The following is a 23,045-nucleotide window of genomic DNA, read 5'->3' as shown; positions in this document are numbered from 1 at the left end:
TCGATATCTTATTTACAAAAAAAGTTCTTGGGTTCAAAAAAACATTCAGTGAACGGAAAAAGTGAGGTCGGTAATATAGGTATTTAGCTGTGTCACATGCCCCTAGGACAATTTGGAAGATTTTAAGACAATTTTGTAAAAATTTATCAAATATTTTTTTATTTCTTCCAAACTCCTAGAAGTCCTAAATGTCTTTTAAAAAGACTCGAATATTTTGTAAGATCCTATAAAATAAATCTAGATTCTAGATTCTTTTTTGACACATCTAAAATATTCAAAAATCTTTTCTGATTTTCTCAAGAAATTTATCAAATTTATATAAGTTTAAAAACCAATTGTTATCTAATAATTTCAATATTTTGTAACTAAAAAAAATATCTAAAGAGCATTCAGTGTTACATCAAAATATTCTTTATTTCTATACAGCTCTTCATCTAAACGAACCTTATTCTAATTTAGTAAACATTACACAACTGCAGTGGCCATGGGGGGGGGGGGGGTTACGCTATGTTACATTGGTGTGGGGGGAGGGGGGTACGAAGGTCGAAAATAACGTTACGTAATATGTGAAAGCTCCTTTATTCCTTTATTTTATTCTCCGTCCTTAATCAGAATTGTATATCTTTTAGAAAATTCCCTGTGTCAAATTCGAAATTGTAATTCTTTACGAAATTCTCTGTTCAAAAATCAAAATTATAACTCTTTACAGGAATTCCCTGTCCGAAATGTCATAATTATATTTCCTTACTGAAATGCTCTGTTCCAAACAGAAAATTCTGATTTTACACTGCAATTTCCTGCCCCAAAACTAAAAATGATAATTCTTTATTAAAATTCCCTACCCCAAAGTAAAAATTATTTTTTTTTTTTACTGAAACTGTGTGTCCCAATTTAGAACTATAATTCATTTTTACGTGTTTTTTAAATCTATTTTTTAATTTATTCCGCGTCCCGATTCAGAATGATATATCTTTCAGAAAATGTCTTGTCTAAAAGTCGAAATTACAATTTTTGAATTGAATGAAATCGCCTGGCGCAACTCAGAAATATAACTCTTTTTGAAAATTCCCTGTTTCAAGTCAGGATAATTTCAACTTTTTACGGGAATTTTTTTTACATATTTCTTTTTCTTACTTGCCGTCGCATCTCGAAATTACGTATTTTTGAGAGAAATGTTCTATCTCTAAGTCAAAATTATTATTTTTACCGAAATTCCCTAGCCCAACATAGAATTATAATTCTTTTAGAAAATTCACTGTCCTAAATCGGAATTGTAATTATTTTGTAAAATTTTCTTTTCCAAATTAGAATGATTCTTTCACAAATTCTGTCCCAAGTCAGGATAATTTCTATTTTGTACGTGCATTTAAAAAATATTGTTTTGTATTTATTCCCTGTCTCAATGTGGAATTATAATTTTTTTTTCGAAAATGCCATTTTCCAAGTTTATTGAAACCTCCTGTCCCAACTTAGAATTATAATTCTTTTCGAAAATTTCCTGTTTCAAGTTGAATTTGTAATTATTTGTTTAAATTCCCTTTTCCAAACGAGAATTATGATTCTTTCACAAATTATCAGTTCCAAGTCAGGGTAATTCTTATTTTTTACGAATTTAAAAAAATGTATTCTCTGTCCCAGTTCAGAATCATAAGTATTTTCGAAAATTTCCTGTTCCCAGTCAGGATAATTCTGATTTTTTACGTAAAATTTTTAAATATAATTTTGTATTTATTTCCCGCCCAACTCAGAATTATTTCTCTTTTAGAAAATTCCCCAACTCAAAGTTTAAATTATAATTATCTTAGAAAGTTCACCCTCTCCAGTCGGAAATGTAATTCTTTTGGAAAATTCCCTACTCCAGGTGAGAATTGTGATTCTTTTAAAAATTCCTTCTTCCAACTCAAAATTACAGTCATAAGATATAGGATACAACTTTTAATTTGCAGATTAGTAAATTCTAGGAAAAAATCCCAGTTACGAAATAAAATTCCTGGTGTTTTCCCAGTTTTATTCCTGGTGAACAAAATTTCCCGGTCATTTCCCGATATCCCGGTCAAGTATGATACCCCGAATTCGAATAAAATCGAGGTCGTTGTATATGTTGACATTTTGATAAATGGGATCTATGTGAAGAATCATCTTTGGGGAAAATTAATTTCCTAAACCTCCCCCATCACCTGGGTGTCTTCCCTTTTCCCGGATTACGTCTTTTGACGTTTGTAAAATAAAAGATCAATAAAGTAACTCTATCCTCGCGCATGTGCGCGTTGTTGTTCCAACCTCGGCAGTTGAGGATTTGATGAGGTTATAATCAAAAGGAGATATAATATATAAGCAGATTTCGATAGTTCCGTGAAAAGTAAAATTACATAACAATGTTTGAAGGGGCAGTTGCCGCGATACTTAATCGGTTTTTGGGAAAGTATGTCGAAGATTTGGATACAGAAGATTTTAATGTAGGAATTTTTTCTGGCGATACATGCCTTACGGATCTAAGACTCAAGCCAGAAGCCTTGGTGAGTATTTTTATAGTCATCAGTTTGAAAAATAAACAATATTTATCATAATATTTATAAGGGAGAAATAACTTTTTCCCGGTTTCAGTATCAACTTGGCCTACCTATCAGAGTCGAGCTTGGATTAATAGGGAAGATATCGTTAAAAATACCATGGGCTGGACTATTTTCTCAACCTATTATCCTGTGTGTCGAGGTAATTAAAAAAAAATATATTTTTAAAAAATAATATTGGAACGATACAGAAATAGTCTTGCCAGTATTTAATTTTTCGCGGGCAAATCCTTCGCCGTTTTCGTCAAGGTTCGAACTGGTTTCAACTGTCATTTGTCATTTTAATAATATTATGCAATTTTCATGCCTTTCACATGGTTTGAAAACAATGTAAAAGAACAAATATATGATATTTTGTGAATGTTTATTCATTCGAATTTCATCTTTTTCAGTCTAATATTTAAAATTATTTTTCCACAAAATTATTTAATTAATTATCTCAGGATATTACCACCGAAAGAAATATTTTTCTTGAAACAAGGAAGAATACTGAATAATATTTACTTTATCATTAATTTTTATAAAAATAACAATAATATTAATTTTTTTTAATGTCCATATTCCAGAATCTTACCAGTCTACAATACTGAGTCAGTTAATTAATTTAATTAATCCCAGATAAATCATATTTTTGAAACATAACTACTTTTAACCCAAAAAATAAACCGTAAAAAACGCATTTTAAATCGAAAAGAACAAATTTTAAACAGAAAAGATTGAAGTTCAACCAAAAACAGTTTTATTTTCGAGAAAAAAGATTACTTTCTAACAAAATACTAAAATTTTTAACGGAATAATTAAGCCAAATAGTTAAATTTTCTACCTACAAAAATAAATTTTTAGCCAAATAGTCGAATCTAAAAAAAATAAACTTCAACCACAGACAGTAACATTTTCAAACAAATAGTTGAATTTTCAACAAAAGTATTTACTTTAAACCAAATAGTGGCCTTTACAACTAAACAATTGAACTCTAAAGCAAAATAGATGAATTATCAACAAAATAGTTGAACTTTGAACCAAGTAGTTGAATTTTCAACTAAAAATGGAAAAGTTACATTTTATTTGAAAAAATTAATAATAAACTAAAAAAAATTCAACAAAATACATTAATTTGCAACCAAAGAGATACACCTTCACGAAAAATTTTTTTTTTAGCATAGTACAGTGAAAACCTTTAATAGCCCTCCCTTCTATAGCCCTTCCGAAATTATGTAACTTCAGCAAAAACATGACTTTAAAAAAGTTGATAATTTATTTTTTTAAAATTTCAACTAAAATAGATTTTAATTTTAAATAGAAAACAATTGAATTCAACAAAAAAATACAATTTTTCAATGAAATATTTAATTAAACCCTCAATCGAAAAAGATTAGTTTTCTACTAAACATTCGCATTATTAAATGAATTTTCAAAATAAAAAATTGTCGAGTTTTCAACCAAGAAAGATTTCAGATAAATTTTTAACACAAAAATATCAATTTTCAGTAAAAGGTCATTCTTGACCAAAATAGTTAAAGTTTCAATACAAAAAGGAGATATTTCAACTAAATAGTTTAATTTTTAACGAAATATTTGAATTTTCTACCACAAAGATACATTTCAACCAATTAGTCGAATTTTCAGTAAAAAATAGATCAATGTTCAACAAAATAGTTTAACTTTCTAACCAAAGGGACTATTTTCTACTAAAGTGTTGAATCTTTAATTGGAATAGATAAATTTTCAGTGAGAAAATTATTTTTTTTTTCTAAAATATTTTAAATTTTCAACCAATAGAATGATGAATCTTCAACAAAGAATAATTTTAAAAAAGTGGTATGTACAACCTTCAACCAAGTAAATCAACTTTTATCTACAAAAGATAAATTTTAAACGGATATTGTAATATATACTTCAATCAAGAAAGAATAAAATTTAAAAAAAGGAGAAATTTCTACTAAAACAGATGAATGTTAAAAAAAGGTATAAAAAAGCGGTAGAATTTTTGGCTAAGAAACATTTTAGTTGAATTTCGCAAAATACATAGTAGAATTTTAAACAAAATAATTAAATTATCATAAAAATAATAAACTTTTTAACCAAAAAAGAATAATTCTATTTTTAACAAAATCAAATATTCTTCAACAATTTTCAACTTCAGCTATTTTTAACAAAATAGTTGAATTTCTAACAAAATATTTAAATTATCAACAAAATAATAAAATTCTCAATCAATAGAGATAAATAATGAAATACGAATATAATAGTATAATTTTGAATAAAAACGATTATTTTTCAAAGAAAAAATATGACTTTTCTACTGAAAGACGAATTTCCTATCCAAAACGTGTAAAGTTCAAGTAAACTATTAAATTTTCGACAAAAAAGATGATTTTGTAACAAAATAGTGGAATTTTCAACAGTAATATTTAAACCATCAATAAAAACATTAAATTTTTTATCAAAAGAGATGAATAATGAAACAAGAATCTAATAGTCTAATTTTTTATTAAAAATAATTTCTGTAAAAAAAACGAATGTTGAACAAATATATTAGTATACATTTTATTTAAAAAGAATTAACTTCCCATCAATAATAATTACATTTTCTATTTAAGAGAAAAAAATGATAGAAATAAAAATAAAATAAATAAAAAATTATAAAATTATAGGAATAGGGGAAATAGTGCGAATTCTGTAAATATTACCTTCCATATTCAAGATGAATAATTTTCTTTCAGGATATGTACATAGTGGCAGTTTCAGAAGTCTTTGGAAGTTACGATTCCGAAGTACACAAGCGATTAATCAGAGCAGCAAAGAAAAAAGTATTGGAAGATCTTGAAGGAGAAGCTCTTTTGGGACCTGGTACGTAATGTCCATCGTCTTCTTTATTTAAGAACAGTAAACTCAAAACAAGGAATATAAGTCGAATCTGGATTTAGTGTTTCCAAGAATTGACGCAACGCCGCGAAGGTTATTAAAAATAACAAAATTCCATTTTTCGATCAAACTATACAAGATAAAAGAAATGCTAGGAAAAATGTTTATCTCAGAAAGATCTAAAAAATATCTTAAAATCATTTTGTTTAAAGACGAATATTTTTGTTTTCAATCGTAAAAATATGATTAAAAATAAAAAATGAGAATTTGCTCACAGAGCGGGCAGATTTTTAAAATAATATTATGATTAAAAAAATTTCCAAACAAAAATTGCAATGAGTCCATTATTTCAACCTCCCACCCTAAAAAATTCCTTAGGGTGCCAAATCCTTATCTGAATAATTTGAAAAATAATTAAAAATTTGAAAATATTTAAAAAAATTAAAAATAAAATGTACAGTTTTGAAGAGCTCGAAATAAAACTTTGAAGCTTTTTAGGGATTTCCAAGAGTTTTCAGACAAATGAATTTTCTTGAGAACCTTCGGAAAAATTGTAATGATTTTTTACTTTGAAGAATTAATTTTTAAAGAAAAGCAGAGAACATTTTAAAACACTCTAAAATTTCTAAAAAATAAAATATTCGATATAGAAAATTCCGGCAATGATAAAAATTGCATATAATTTTTACTTCCAAAATTGATAAATTCCGGAGTAATACAACTCCTGACAGTTTATAATATTACCGAATTTGAAAATTACCGAATCTAAACAATTAAAAAATTGTTTTCATCATATTCATCAAATTTATTCAAATGTGAGTAGACAGGATACAGTGCAAATTGAAATAAATTCAAGAGAATTTCAAAGAATTTAGAATATGAATAAAAATACTTCATTGATTTCAGTGAGTGAATTTATAAGAATTCAAGAGACTTGAAACGAATTTGATGAAATTCGTACGCTTTCAATATGAATTAAAAGTAATTAAATCAAAAGGGCAAAAATTGGTAAAATACAAAAAACCTCATTTAATGCAGAATTGAATTCAGTAGTTTTCAAGGCGATTATTTCCTTATTTCCCTTAACTTCCCCTCTCATAATTTTCACTAGTTTTGCCTACTTATCCACCCTTTCATTTTCCCATTCTTTTCCTACTTTCTCGCTCTTCATTTCCCCTCCTGGGGGAAAATACGACGGACAGACGAAAACTTATATTATATCCTCTACAATCACTAATTCTCTATTTAGGTTTTCCCTCCGGGATTTTCGACAACTTCTTATCCTCTCTTGTGAAGAACTTTCAAATCACTGTAAACAATGTGCACGTAAGATATGAGGAAAGAGTTTCAAGAAAAGTACAAAGCGCTTGCGGAATCTGTATGCAGAGTTTAACAATGGCTACCACGAACAAGTAATTGCAAAATATTTTACTTTCATCGTAAGATTATTTATAGACTTGAGAAATATATTTTTTTCAAATTGCAGTAAATGGAAACCTGGCGTCACACCTACGAACTCAACAACCATTTATCAATTAATAAGAGTCGAATCTTTTTGCATTTACATGGATCCGAGTGCAGAAACTTCTTTACAAAGTGACCCTTCCACTTGGGATTTTGATTTCTTGCTCGACTGGAAGGACAAGATGCGTCGATCTCTTCAAACATTTGGTTTGAATGATCAGGAGTTTCAATTTTGTAGGTTTATCCTTTAACTTATATTTATCGACTAGCGGAAACCACGCTACAGTAGATAGGAGTAAATTCAACCGCTCTTAACTACAACAGTTTTCAAAAATAAGAAAATAATTTTCTAAAATATATATTACATATTCAATTCAATGTTCTCATAGAAAAAATAGCCTGAAATAAGTCAATTAACCGTCTTAACCATTTTTATAAGATACTTACAATTAAAATCAGTTTATTGAATGAATAATAATTTACACTATCATTATTTTATAAAAATGCTTAGAGCCTAAGTCGTTGAAATTTTTTCATCTCTGATATTCCCAAAGATTATTTTGATCTTCACACCTTCTAAATCTTATGAATAATAAAGAAAGAACGCTTTCTCTCAATAAATATTATTCACTAAACTTCAAACTTTGATTCTAATGTATAAACCTGCCACGAAAATGTTTCATTTAGATAAAAAGTATGAATGATGAAGAGGCGAAATTTTTTCTTCAGGTTAGAAATTAATTTGTTGCTATTACACACTAATTAATTCTAATATTATATGCAAACTTTGGCAGAAAATATAGTTTTATAGTGCTGACATGTTATACTAAAAAACATAATGAACATTTTTGCCAGTTTTTCAGTTATTTAAGATTATTCACTATAAACAACTATCTACTAAGTGGTTTCTACTACAGCAGGAACAAAATTTTTTTTATTTTAAATGACAATAGTTACTTCTCAATGTGTATTAAACTATATGATTTAAGTTTTTTGAATACAAAGGCTTTCCTTCAAAAGTATAATTTTGGGTTGATATAAATGTAAAAAGTCTCGGAATTAAAATATTTGATCAAGATTTTGATTATCTCAGAGATCACAGCAGTTCAGTAGTTCAATTTAAGGTAAAAGGGGAATTTTTTCCCGAAAAAATAGGATTAAAAAAGGGATTTCATTTTAGATTAATAAATTTGTATGTCATATGAGTATCTTGTTAATAATAATGAATAATGCCTTCTAACGGTAGCGACTTTTCGTTCCAAAGTTTACTGGTCATTTTTGGGCTAAACATTTTTTTCAGGTAGTTTAAAAAATATGTGGAAAGCTTCATCGCCATCTAGTGATAAAATACATCAGCAACTAATTCAATCCGATCAAAGACTTTTAATTTGGTTTCTAATGTATTTTTATCGGTTGAAAGCTCAGAAATGCTTAAACAAATTTTAATAGTAGCTAGAAAAAGATTAAAAAGTAAAAAAAAGATTAATTAAAAAAATTATTATTCACGAAAATGACAAAATGATGAAGAAAACCATTAATTTGAATACGCAGTTTGTTAAGATGTTAGCATATTATTTTGGTTTTTCAAAATTTTATTTCTACAACCACAATATTACTAAATTGGTTTCATCGTAAACTATTTTTTAAAATCTTTTTTGACCAAATTTAATTGAGACATTCATAACTGAAAATGAAATCAAAATATATACAAAAAGGTTGATATTTTTTCCTGTGTTGACTTAAAATATTTTTTGTTTCAAATTTTAACTCTTTTCTTGAAACTTCGTCTTTTTCTTTGAGATCAACTTTTTCAATTTTTTATCATCATCTTTCAGCTTACAACTTTTAACTACTTTGTTGAAAATTCAACTAATTGGTTACAAATTCGTTTTTTTTCGTGTTGAAAATTAAATTTTGTAGCTGGAAATTTAAATATTCCATTTTTGGTTGAAAATTTATTTTCTTTAGTTGATAATTCAACTATTTGGTCGAAAATTCACGTATTTCGTTAAAATTTCATCTTTTTGGTTAAAAATTCAACTGCTTGGTTAAGAATAAAATTTATTGGGTTAATGTATCGATTATTTGGTTGAAAATTCGTCTGTTTAGCTTGAAAATTCATCACTTTTTGATAAAAAGTGAACTGTTTGATTAAAATTTGCACTCGTTTTTTAAACATTCATTTTTCCTGGTAATTTATCATTTTAATTTTAGGAAAAATTAAATATCTTTTTTAAAATACGTTTTATTTTTGTGTTAAAAATTATTTTTTCAACTGGAAATTCAACTGTCCTATTTTTGGTTAAAAATATATCTTTTTTAGTTGAGAACTAAATATTTTTGTAGAAAATACATGCACTTTTTTGTAGTTTCATATTTTTTGTTCAAAATTCAACTGTTTGATTGAAAATTAATCTGTTTTGGTTGTGAATTGGAATATTTTGTTAAAAATTCCACCTTTCGGCTTAAAAATGCATAATTTTTTATATAAAATTAAACTATTTGGTTGAAAATTCGTCCTTTTGTGTTGAAAATTATTTTTAATTAAAAAGTTAAGTTAAAAAAATTATTTTTTAAATGGGAAATTTAAACTTTCATATTAAGTTAAAAATTTATCTTTTTAAATTAAAAATTAAACGATTAGGTATAAAATTCATGTATTTTGTTGAAATTTCCTCTTCTTGGTTCAAAATTCAACTGTTTAGTCAAAAAATTAAATATTTTTGGTTTAAATATCAACTACATATTATATTTTTCGTTAACAATTCTTCTTTTTTGTTTGTTTAAAAAATCAACTGTTTTGTTTAAAGCTTGTCTTTTTAGATGATTTTTTTGTTATCGACAATGTCTTTAAAATCTATAAAATTAGTGAATCAACTGTTTAGGAAATATTTAAAATTGGCATTATTAACCTTTTTTTTAAATCTCTTTCAAAGTTTTCAAATGCCTTAAATTTCTGTTTACGATTCATAAAAAATGAATGAAAACTTTGTAGAAAGGAGAAAATGGGGTAAAAATTCTGAATTTCAGGTATTTTAGGGAATTTTTCAATTTTAATGAGAAAACGGGGGATGATGAAAAAATACGTGATTAGGTAAAAACACGGGACGGACTGTGATTCCCGTTTTTTAATTGCAGGGTGTTCAAAATTGAAAAGGTCTTATAATTTAGATATTTTCCCAAATTTGTTATTATCCATATTTTATCCGAGTTTTATATTTTTCAAGTGGTAAAACCCTTTACAACAAAAATAAAGATGATCATCAGCAAGGCAACGGAAACGCGGGATTCGCGAATGCTAGTTGATATTGTTTTACAAGATGTTGCAATGCAAGTTTCAAAAGACCAATACATCACCTTCCTTAGACTTTATGATACGCTTCACCGGGCAACTGTGAGCAGGTTAGCATCATCCACAAGCATGATATAAAAAATCTTATAATTTCAATCACGTTTCCTAGAAAAATAATTTATTTTTCAATTTCAGGCACAATAAAAAGCACCAACCGAACTGCACGGCTCAAGAAAATCCAAAATCTTGGTGGAAATATGCGCATCGCGTTGTCCTAGAACAAAACGTCCAACCCTACACCTGGAGACGAATTCAAGCCCACAGAACAAACTACAAACGTTACAAAGAAGCTTTCACACAGACTCTCCTCAAACCAAACGATACTGAATTAAAAATGGATTTGCAAAAATACGAAGATACTCTGTCAATCCTTAATATCGTCATTGCCCGAGAACACGCAAAAATTGAACTGAAAAATAAAAACCCCGACCTTGTCACAGTAGAAGCTGAAGAATCGACGGTCAAATTGGTAGTCAAAAGTGAAATTAAACCTCAAGAGACTAATAAAAAAAACGGAAAATTTCTTGGGTTCGATTGCAACGAATTAGACGGGAAAGAAAAAAGCGAGAAAATCACGACGTTTTTAGGTAAGTCGAATTCTATATCAGTGGTGGAAAGTAACCAGATTATTTCAACTCTAATTTAATTTTTACAATCTCATCATTTATGATTGAGAAAGTATTAGAATTGTCGGAAATTTGACATCACACTTTTTCAACGGATCTCCACGTTTCGAGACCCCCTGAATCCGAAAATCAGGTTTTCACGATGGCGTCTGTCTGTCCGTCCGGCCGTCCGTAAACACGATAACTCTCGAAAAAATGAACGAATCAAATTCATCTTTGGCACACTTTTTTAAGGTCCTAAAAGAAAGGACGAGCTCGTGAACCAGCCATTTTTTATGACAATTCAAAAAGTGAGCGCATTTTGAAAATTGTTGAGACCACTTTTTTCTGAATTTGAAAATTATATGTACGGATATTTATAGAAAAAAAAAAAAAAAAACAATTTATCCTTATGACTTTTTGCGATAAAAAGAAAATTCTCAGAGTTATAGCGTTTTCAAAAAATTTTTAATCAACCGAGAATCAAAATATGAAGCCAAAAACGCATGATATGAAAAAAAGTCAAGAAAAGAAAAACATTTCTTTTTGAAAGCCCTACAAGATTATCATAACCAATTTTTGGATTTTCTTCAAAAATCGAAAATTCAAATTTTGATTGCACAAAAATAATGGAAAATTAAAAATTCCATTTTGTGGACATACTATATAGGATACAAAAAAGATGAATTAACAAAAATGGTTATCCCAAAAAAGATCTACAATTTCGTTAAGAATCACTTCTTGATGGGACGCGTACTTTTTGTTTTATTCGTGAAAAGTAACGTTGAAAAAAAATTAAATAAAAAGAAATGTGTGGAAAAATGACGAAAGTTACGAGAAAAAATCCAATAAAACCTGTTTACAAATGTCTGTTGGAAATCGAGCGCACAGCGCGAGTGTCACGATGAGAATGTGTACCTCGAAGCCTACAGAGCTTTGAGAAACTTAATCTTTGACTATACTTAATTAAGTAGACAATTCAGAATATGAAGACGCATATAAATACTGCCATCTAAAAGAGATTTTTTTGATAAATTTTTTTTCAAGCATTCCAAATGCAAGGAAAAAATATCTGAGCGCGAGATTCAATCGTTGCGCGCCCTAGGCGCGCTCAAACTTGCGAGCGAAGCGAGCCGCGCGCATTGGGCGAACTTTTTTATTCATTTACGAAGTACAGTTCGAAAGTCCTTTTTTTTTTAATAACAATCGGTGGCCACAAACCGGGATGGATCCATTGTAAAAAATCGAATGATAAGCTGGATAATTTACAAGACCACTTTGCATTTTTGTATATATTACACTGTCCTTTATTCACTGAGTTTACATCCTGTCCTTTTCCTTTTCCACCTATAAAAATCCTAGATTCTCCACTAATTCTGCAATTAATCCAACTACCGTACGACTACAACAATACGTCGTCCACCGCACGGCCATCATACCCACCACTGAACATCCCACATACACCACACCAAAGTCACCTGCCGCACGGGTACCACCCCACCGCGCGTTCCAAATACCAAACCACACCTGACTCAAAAAATACCATATGATTTATCATTAACCCTCCACACCCAATACGTTTTGAATAAGGGCAATAAAAACGCTTTTCCTTTATTATATTGTCTCGTTAACAGAGACTTCTCAGGATTTGTTCATAATAATAGCAATTATGTAATAAATTACAATAATTTATTGTTTTTGCAACTATTTTTTTTATTTTCACTAATCAAATTATGGCGTTCATTCTTCAAAAAAATATTTATTATGGTAGGAATCATAGTGAATTCGAAAAGGGATAGATTGAACAAAGAATTTTTAGAAAAATGATTACTGTTAAAAATAAACCAAAAATACACAGGGCTACCACATCCTAATTTATTTTTTAATTTGTTTAAGGGGACATATTTAAACCGTAAAAATATCCATAAGAACCATGAATTAACTAAAATTCGAGCGATTGTAGAGGAATTTAAAGGAAATCAGAGAGATTCGATGAAATTCATAAAAATTCAAATAATCCAAAATATTCCACTGATTACAGTTAAATTGGAGAGGATTTAGAAGAATTTAAAGGAATTCAAAAGAATTTGATGATATGTCTAAGAATTCAAGGTCAATTTAATCAGTGAATGGTTTCAGCAAGATTTCAGAAAATCAAGATTATTCCTAAGAATTTAAAATAATCTAAAAGAATTTAGGATAAAATAATTAGAACTCAAGGTACTTTTAAATGAATTCAAATGAGTTGAGAACATAAAAAAATCCCAAATATTCCACTAATTTCAGTAAAATTGAACTGAATTGAGAAGAATTCAAGAAACTTTGATTAAATTCATCAGAATTTGAAATAAATTATAATTGAATTCAACGGAATTTAAGTGAATTGAATTTTTTAAACCTAAAGAGTTAAATAAAATTCGAGTAAATTCAGAAAATTATATAATTTGAATGAATTGAGAAAAAAATTAAGGGAATTTAAAAGAATTAATAGAAAATTATTTTAAAAAAACAATAAAATTTTGAAATCCTTGGATTCTCTGTTTTAATTTATTGCAAGAAGTGACTAAAGTGATGTTTTTATTATTCCAAAAAGTGACTCTAATGATAAAATCAAATTTTTTTATTGTAAATGGTTATTTTTTTACAATCTAGAATTATGAATTGTTTAAAATTGCCTAATTTATAAACCTTCAATCAGAAGGTATTCATCTATGATTGTTTTAATTTAAAACTAATAATTCTGTAATTATTATGGCTTTCGACTTGAGATACAATTTTTGAACTCTTCAATTACAAATTTTTCAATTTTTAAGAACAATATAAAAATGATTAAATTTGAAACGTTTAATTTGGGATTCCCTAATTATCAAGGTTTAAATCTTAAATTACACGTTTCAAAATCTTTTTAATCATTAAAAATTGTACAATGTCAGACACTTTTAGGATGGAATTTTCCAAAAATTCGAAACTGTATTTGAAAATTTTTTAATGAAACTGTATGCATCAAAATTTTAAAGATTCACAAATTGAATGTTTTATTTTACACAGAAAACATTTATTTTTATTCGAAATGAAATCCCATATAAGGGACACAATATCCAATATAAAAGCCCAATTATAAGATTTAAAAAAAAAATTTTCAGAATGAAACCAATTTTTTTATTAATTTATTATTTCATGAAAATTACTGAAACGCACTAAATTTTTCAGTGCGTCTGTTTTGGTTTGTAAAACGTTTTTTAAATAATTTATATGACTATTTTCTTGATTTCACAATTTCTATTCATTTAAAAGTACTACCTAAGCTTGATAAAAATATTATTTTAATTTTAATAAGAATACAAAAAAATTGGTTTGACAGATATATGTATTCATGAAATGAAAATTTTATAACAAAAATAATTTTTTTTATTTTTGAATGTATATTGTTTAAAAAGCCTAAAGTAAAGAATATTCATCCTAATTTGAAATAGAAGTTATTCTTCGATTTTAAAATATTTTTAGTTTTTTTCTTGCCCAGACGAACGTTTTTACACTTAGAATTTTGTAGTAGATCAATTTTTAGTGAGTTTTAAACTTATTTCATAACACATAATATTTTTCTTTCATGAAACATGACTGATAATACCATTTCAATTAAATTTTGGCACTCTGATTTCAGATCACAAATACAATTTCACTTTAGCGAATTATTCACTGAGTCTGATGAACAACGACAAGGAAGTACTAGTTTTATCAATGACTCAGTTTCTTGCTAGTATTGAAAAACACCCTGAATTGTCTACTTATAAAATCTCGACTAGGGCCGAAAGTTTTGTTATTGAGGGAGTTTCTTCCGAAAACGAACTGGTTCCCTTAGTTACAGCAGATAATGTTTTAACAGGTAAATGTTAAAGAAGAAATGAAAAATTTTCTTTGGAGATGAAAATGATTAGAAGCAATTTTTTATTTGATTTTTTTATTTTACAGGAAGTACGGCCCCAAATTTTTTGGCAATAGATTTTGAAAAAAAGCCACTGAATTCGGATTTTAATTACGATATATCTGTATCTATGGAACCAATCGAAGCAACTTATCATCATGTAAGTTTGAAACATTATTAAACATGTTCTATATTAAATAGAGCTTTAGTTACAAAAAAATCTCATTTCTTATCATTCAATTTCAGTATGCAGTATCAGAAATAATCAACTTTTTTAAAATCAACGAAGCTCACGTTCGAGAAACAACATCCTCTGCGTATAGAATGTGTTCGGGAATAAAGAGAAAAATTGAGAAATTATTCAATCGTGTTTTAGCCCGACATTTGAGGATCAATTTGAAAATCGATGTCAAAGGCCCTTACATTGTTTTTCCACAACATGGAGCACTTCAAAAGTACGTAAAGCATGAAATGTTTTTCAAGAAGTTATATAATTGAATCATTAAATCTGTGAATTTCATTAAATTTAATCATTTGAAACCAATTTCCTTCATAAAATATTATAAGGATTAATGTCTGGTCTATTTTGTTTAAGATTGTAAATTTTCTTCTAAAATTATGTTCCAAAGTTTGTATGCAAGTGTCTAAAATAAGTCACGATCAAACATGCTTAAACAAACACATGTTTTACCCAAATTTATTATAAAAAAAATATTGTTTAGGGAAGGGTATGTACTTCTTCTTGATACTGGCAGAATGACGTTGAGGACTGAATTGCAAGCACCCGATGCACAATTGGAAGATGCTACTCTCATGGAGTTGGAAGAATTACTTTACGATCGGCTTCATTTGGTATTTACGGATGGCCAAGTTCTTCTTTGCCACACTGGTGAGAAAATATCTCATTTTAAATTGGATTATTTCCACCCTGCTTAAAAAAGTATAGAAAATTATAGAATTTGATAGACTCTCTATCCAGCCGCAAATCGAATTCTATAAGCACATTTGATAGACCTTTCCATGGAATATCTAGAAATCCTACACACTTCTGTCAACCAGATAGAAATTTCCATAAAATTCTATTCGAACATAAATCTCATACTTTTCTACCAAGAGCATTTCATTATAAATCTATCAAATCTAAGTGACACCAATCTTGTATCGAATCCTGTGTTCCAGAATCTTAGATGTTTTCATGAAATTCTACCTGTTGAGAAACCTTATACTTTTCTATCAACATTTTTTTTAATTGAAACTCTATTAAATTTTAAACCCTCAAAACTTATATCAAATCCTATATCACCAAGTTTCAGATATTTCTATCAAATCTTACGTAAAAAAACTCTAAATATTTTAAAAGTCGGAGAATTCAAAATTCTATAAAATCTTGTTCACTCCAGACTTTTATCAAATCATACTATCAAAATCTCTGAAATTTCCATCAAATTGTATCCGTCAATAAATTTTATATTTTTCTATCAACACCTTATATTTTGATCTTATTCACTCCGGGTTCGACCAAATACGCCGTATCAAAATTTCAGAAATTTCTATCTAATTTTATTAATCGAGAAATCCTCTAATTTTCTATCAACAGCTTCTCATTAAAATTCCATAAAATATTATAAAATTCAGAATTTTATCAAATCCTACGAAAAAGAACTCAAAATATTTTCAAATCGAAGAATATCTTCTGCTTCAACTTTAAAAATTTGTATCCAATCCTATCCGTTGAGAAAGCTTATACTTTTCTATCAACAGAATTTTATTAGAAATCTATCAAATCTAACCCACTTCGGACTTTTATCAAATCTTATCTTATTACAAAGTTTCAGAAATTTCTATAAATTCTATTCATCATGAAATGTTATGCTTTTCTATCAACAGCTTCTTATTGAAATTCTGTCAAATCTGTTCCAATTCAAACTTTTATCAAAGCCTACGTTTCAGAATCTCGGAAATTTATATGAAATTGTATCCGTCGACAAATATTATTCTTATTATTATATTATTATTCTATCAACATTTTCACATTGCATAAGATTTCATGGAGTTTAAATGACAATATCTTGGTAGAAAAGTAAATAGGAATTTCAGGTGTCATATTTGATTTGATTTTTATTTTAAAAAAGTGTAATAAAATATACAAGAATTTGGGATAGCATATTTGATAGATTTTTATAAAAAAATATAGAAATGCATAAGATTCTTTGGAACACTGGCCCATTTCGCTTTGATAGAAATCAACAGCAACTCTATCAAAAGCGTTTGATATATACATGTAAAGAAAATTCCTAAAATGTCGGATACAGAAAACGGATTGAAAAATATTGCATTTTTTACCCTCAATCCCATTAAACTTTTTGAGTTAGGGCATGGACTTGTTGAAACCGGTATGAAAAAAAACTATTTTTTAAAATCACAGTGCTGGAAAATTAAAAACCTAGAAAAACACAATCAGAAATCCGTTCTTTCAAACATATAAAAGACTTTAAATACAGTTGAGTTTGAAATTTGAGTTTTGAATTGCCAAATAATTTAATTTTATTAAACAATTGATTCCCTCTAGAAGTAGCAAAATAGGTATATATTATGAGTCTTATAATGAATGTGAGCAATGCTATCATTCAATAATTTCTTAAATCTTTAGACGATAAATATATGTTTAATCACATAGCCCATTAAAGAACAACAGAAAAAATGTATTCCTTTAACAATTTTACAATAAATTTGGATATTCTTATGTACCTTTTTGTTTAACAATGTACTTTAACTCTCAACCCAGTAGTTAAAATCAACCAAAAATATTAATTTTCTAACAAAATATATGAATTTTTAACCAAAGAGTTGAATTTTAAAACAAATATATGGAGTTTTAACCAAGGAGATTGATTTTCTACCAAAGAAAGACCAATTTTCAACAAAATACATGAACATGAATTTTCAATCGAATAGTTCAACATTCAATTAAAAAAACTATTTTTCAAAGAATAAAAATGAACTTTTAACAAATTAGATAAATTTTTAACCAAAAAGATGAATATTCAAACAAACAAAAAAATTTCAACAAAGCAGTTCGACCTTCAACAAAGTAGTTGAAATTTCAGTAAAAGTTGTTGTTCTTAAATATAAAAACAATTTAATTCAACCAAAGACTAAGAATTATTCAATAAAGTAATTTAATCCTAAACAGGTACCCTAAACATATTTTAAATATTTTCTAAACTAAAAAAATTGGTTAAATAATTTAAAGCGAGAAAAAACAGATACTTGAAAACTTCCAATTAAAATATGATTTAAACAAGTATTTATACTATTACGCTGATACAACAAATAATTACCTGAATAAAGAACCATGATTTACACACTTTTACAGAAAAAAATTATTTAAAACGGTATAAACAGTGAAAAGTTGTTTAAAAAACAATGCATAAGTAGTTAAAATTTTGTTAAGCAAGTCATAAAGTTAATGAGATTCATTTTTAAAATCATGACATCACTAAAATATATATTTATTTTACGAATTCTACAAGAAATCAATAGTCTAAATAATATGCAATTGTTTGAAGAATTTTAAATATTTAAAAACGAGTAGAAATAAGAAGCTTACCCATTTATGATTATTTTTGTAAAAAAGATTTGTTTAGCGTGATCATTAACCTTTCGATTACCTGGATTTGATGACAAAATAAATTATTTGATTTTATTGTACATTTTTCAGTTTTTGTACTTTTAAACACCCTGAAAATTTGTGTTAATGTACAAAAGAATATTGGAATTCCCTTTGAAAAGTTTCTGATCCTGATAGACTAGCTGAACCCGATTCGGACCAAAAAAAGACCGGCTAGATTTTGAGTTAAAAAATTAATTTCTTTAGGGTTCATTTTTTATTTCTGATACTTTTAAATACTCTGGCTCCTTCTTAAATGTACAGAAAAAAAAGATATTCGATCGAGACACTTAGAAAATATTTTGGTCCTGACGGACTAGGCAGGGCTCGATTAGGGTCCGAAAGAGCAGACTAGATGATGAGGAAACAAATTTTTTTTTAGTGTTCAATTTTCATTTTTGTTGCTTTTAAACACTCTGTTTTTTTTTTGGAAATGTGGAAAGAAATATTTTACTTAAAATGTTTGGTCATTAGGGGCTAGCCAGCACCCTACAAGGTCCCGAAAAGACTCTCTAGATTGGATGAGGTCTTAAAATTTTATAATATTACAAATTATGACAAACCCTTATTCCCTGAATCATTCGAAAATGATCATGTAAGTTATGATAATGTTGTATATGTTCCCATTAAAATTGGAATCAACCACAAATAAAAAATAAGTTGCTTTCTCCCAACTTCATTACTTTTGGGGCACGGAATGATATCAACCGATTTCGCTCAAATTTGAAGGATATCATTTTTTGGGCACTCGAACAATAATGTTAATTATAATTTCCAAAAAATTCTTTAAATTGTTTAAAAACAATACTCAATAAAAACAGGAGACGACTGGCGGGATATAAGAAGGCGGAAAGAATCTGAGAATCATTTGGTACCAAAATTACATGCGAATGTCACCGTTTCTTCTAGCATCAAACCCGAGTACCGGGTATTACCCAGGTACTTACATTTTTTTTAGAGAAGTTAATCAAATGTCCATAGAAAATTAAAAATAATTCCTTTTACTTCTAGAATGAAAGTAAACGTATCGGTATCGCAATTGAAGTTTAATTTGTCAGAGGGCAGATTACGATCTCTCGTAGACTTTTTAAATCTCCTGTCAATCCCAAGTCAGGACGATATCGAAGCTATGAAATCGAGCTATCTGGAAAGTGTGAAACAGCCCAGACCTGATTTCTTCCCTGATAATTTAATCAGGGTACGTTCAGTTGTTGCTTTGTCTTCGACAGTTCTATCGCACAAAAAACCCCCCCGCATTACAAGAGATCTTCCAAACTGCGCTAAATTGGAAAAAGAAAGGTAAAAGGATTCGAAGATTTCTCAAATTATTTCCAAAAATATTTCCAAAATTAATTATTTCACTTGAATTACAGAAGCGTGATATCGTCTGAGATAAGTGAAGAGGATTTGGAGCAACTGTTTAGAATGACAAATGTATCCGGTTTTGATGATATTGTCTCCCCACAAAATCGAATTAATCTGCTCCTGAGATTCGTAATTGGCGAGGTTGGTTTAGTAACAAAGTAAAAATCTTAAAAAGGAGCGTCCACATACTACACGCGACAAAAAATTTATTACTTGCATTTTAAACTAAATAGTTGAATTTTCAAGCCAAACATACGAATTTTTAAAAGATAGTTTAACCTTCAACCCAAAAAGTTTAATTTTCAACAAGAAAGATAGTTTTTAGTCCAGAGAGATGAATTTTCAACCAAGACATACGACTTTTCTACTATAAAAGATGAATTTTCAAATCCAATGATTCGGATTTTCAACAAAACAATAGAATTTTTAAACAAAAAACATGATTTGAACAAAATAGTTGAATTTTTAACAAAATCATTTAACTTTAAACAAAATAGTTCATTTAATTTGCTACCAAATAACTGAATTTTTAACCTACAAAGATGAATTTTCAACCAAGGTGATTAATTTACTACTACCAAGAGACAAATTTTCAACAAAATACATGAATTTGCAACCAAATAATTGAATTTTTAACTAAAATAAATCAGTTTACAGCTACAATGGAATAGTTAAATTCGTAGTTAAAAAAAGATATTAAAAAAAAAACGAATTATGAACCAGTTAAGTTCAACGAAAAAGACCAATTTTTAACCAAATAATTAAATCTTCAACAAATAGATTAATTTTCAACAAAACAAGAATAATTTTCTACCCAAATACACGAATAAAAAAGTTATGTTTTCAAGCAAAGAAGTAGAATGTTTTAGAAAACAGTTGACTTTTAATCCGGAAAAGAAGAATTTTCAACAAAAAGAATATATTTCTATCAATAAAGATTGATTTTCAACAAAAAAGTTGAAGTTTCAACTTAAACATAAAAATTTTCAACAAAAAGGTAGAACGTTAAATTTTCAGCTTTACAAAAACTAATTAAGAAAAAAATTAACCTAGTTGAATTTAACTAAAAAATGCAAATTCTTAACCAAATATTTGAATTCTCCATAAAAATGATGAGTTTTTAAAAAACAAGATTAATTTTCTACCCAAATAGACGATTTTTGTTACAAAGTACAAGTAGTTTCTAACAAAGAGTTGAATTTTCATCTTATAATGAAAAACTTCTAACCAAAAATGGAATAGCTACATTTTAAAATTACAAAATTCCTTTTCAAACACAAAGAAAATCAAATTTTCATTAAAAGAGTTTAAATTTTAACCAAATAGTCTAATTGCAACCAAAAATATAAATTGTCATCAAAAAGTTTCATTCTTAACCAAATAGTTTAATTTTCTAACAAATCGTTATATTTTTTATCTAAAAAGATGAATTTTCTACAAAACGGTTAAAACATTCGACCCGAAAATATGGTCTTTCAACAAAAAAGTTCATTTACGACCAAGTAGTTGAATTTTCAACTAAACGAATTAATCTTAAAGAAAAAATCAGTTTTCACAACGTAGTTCAACTTTAAATTAAAGAAGCTTACTTTTCGATAAAAAAAAGAATTACAACAACAAAATTAATAAATTCGCAACCACATTTTTGAACTTTTAACTGAAAAAGATGATTTTTTAACAAAATAGTCGAATTTTCAACTAAAAAATATATACTTTTAACCAGAAATAGAATAGCTACATCTTCAGATTAAAAAATTAATTATCGACCAGAAAAAGAAACGAATTTTTAAACAGGTAAAACTTTACCAAAAAATTAATTTTTTACAAAGTAGTTCAACTTTAAACCAGCATTAAATTTAAAACCAAAAATTTTATTTTGTCACTAAATAGTTGAATTTTCAACTGCAGAAGATAAATAGTCAACCAAAAATAGAATAGTTACATTTTGAGTAAAAAAAATTAATTTACAACTAAAAATTAAACGAATTTTCAACAAAATGGATCAATTTTCTCCTAAAGAGATGAATCTTTAAACTAAAGAATTAATATTTAACAAACTAGTTCAACTTTCAACCAAGCAGTTGATTTTTTTTTACTAAAAAAGACTTTTAACAAAATAGTTGAATTTAAACAAAAAAACTAATTTTTTAAAAACTAGTAGAATTATGAACCAGAAATATAATAGAAGACTTTTTATCCAAAATCAATGAACTTCTAACCAAAAGCAGTTGGATTTTCTTATTTGGTTCTATTAATTTCAAAATATCTAAACCCTATATAAAAATAGGAGGGAGGTCAGCTTCAGTGTCACATGATTTTTTAAGGGTAGGGGGCACCGAAATGTAACAAATTGTCACAAGGAAGAGGGGTAAGCAAAAAAATCATTGAAAATATCCTAACGTAATATGGGGACGCTTCCTAATGCATTAAGAAATGAAATATTTAAATTAACTTGTAATATTAATATTTTAGCTTTCTTTTCACTTTGGCTACATCACAGCCACTGGCAGACAAAAGCCCTATTTGATTTTAAAATTCTGTACGCTATATTTTGAATCGGCTATCATGGAATATGGATTCGCTCTACAATCTGGCATTGGCACCATTCTTTTAGCCGATAAAACTGAGGCTGGTGTGACGGGATCATACCTCGAATTAATCTCTACTGATGGATCCTGCGAAGTATTTTCTGTTTCGTATCGAAAGGTATTTTCTTCTATTTAATTGTATGCAATTAACAGGGCTGCCACAGCAAACGAATTAGTCATTAGTTGCTGCGTGTCTACAAAAAAGGGTTTCGTAGCCTAATAAAAAGTTAATTAAGTTGTTCAAATCTTTCCCTTTCCTCTTGTCTACTACCCTTCCCCTCCCATGATTCCACCTAACGCTTCCCCTTCTTACTCACTCTTGCGCTCCTTCTTCCTTCATCAATTTCTCTCTTCTCCTACTTCTCCTTTCTTCTACTTCTCCCTTTTTGTGCTTCTCCCTTCCCATACTACTTCCGCATTCTACTTCTCCTTCCCCTCACTCCTATCTTCCTCTACTTCACTATTCCCCTACTTATTCTTTTCCCTAATTCTGCTTGCCCTAGTTCTCCTGCCCCCTACTTCTCTCTATCTGTACTTCTTCCTTTCTCTACTTCTCCTTTTCCCTACTTCTCTCAGCCTCTACTTCTTTCTTCACCTACTTCTCCTTCCCCCTACTTCTCCCATCCTCTACTTCTCCCATCGTC

The 23,045-nt window shown here is 28.0% G+C and overlaps 1 protein-coding gene across 1 annotated transcript in view; it reads left to right on the top strand.

Annotated features, from left to right (window-relative positions):
• The first annotated feature begins 2,331 nt into the window (after window positions 1–2,331).
• LOC117167588 (vacuolar protein sorting-associated protein 13C-like) overlaps window positions 2,332–23,045 on the top strand; it is a 94,465-nt gene continuing 73,751 nt past the window's right edge. Inside the window, exons 1-15 of the mRNA XM_033352642.1 lie at window positions 2,332–2,516; window positions 2,605–2,712; window positions 5,294–5,420; window positions 6,685–6,847; window positions 6,922–7,133; window positions 10,127–10,301; window positions 10,387–10,838; window positions 14,518–14,739; window positions 14,826–14,938; window positions 15,025–15,233; window positions 15,501–15,667; window positions 19,270–19,387; window positions 19,460–19,747; window positions 19,822–19,954; window positions 22,286–22,519. Of these exons, the coding sequence (XP_033208533.1) occupies window positions 2,376–2,516; window positions 2,605–2,712; window positions 5,294–5,420; window positions 6,685–6,847; window positions 6,922–7,133; window positions 10,127–10,301; window positions 10,387–10,838; window positions 14,518–14,739; window positions 14,826–14,938; window positions 15,025–15,233; window positions 15,501–15,667; window positions 19,270–19,387; window positions 19,460–19,747; window positions 19,822–19,954; window positions 22,286–22,519 (2,862 nt within the window). The 5' untranslated portion in view covers window positions 2,332–2,375. The remainder of the gene's footprint in view (window positions 2,517–2,604; window positions 2,713–5,293; window positions 5,421–6,684; window positions 6,848–6,921; window positions 7,134–10,126; window positions 10,302–10,386; window positions 10,839–14,517; window positions 14,740–14,825; window positions 14,939–15,024; window positions 15,234–15,500; window positions 15,668–19,269; window positions 19,388–19,459; window positions 19,748–19,821; window positions 19,955–22,285; window positions 22,520–23,045) is intronic.

Source organism: Belonocnema kinseyi, chromosome 2 (genome assembly GCF_010883055.1).
Source record: "Belonocnema kinseyi isolate 2016_QV_RU_SX_M_011 chromosome 2, B_treatae_v1, whole genome shotgun sequence".
Classification (NCBI taxonomy): Eukaryota; Metazoa; Arthropoda; class Insecta; order Hymenoptera; family Cynipidae; genus Belonocnema; species Belonocnema kinseyi.
Note: the sequence above shows the minus strand (reverse complement) of the source record. Positions and strands in the feature narration are given on the sequence as shown.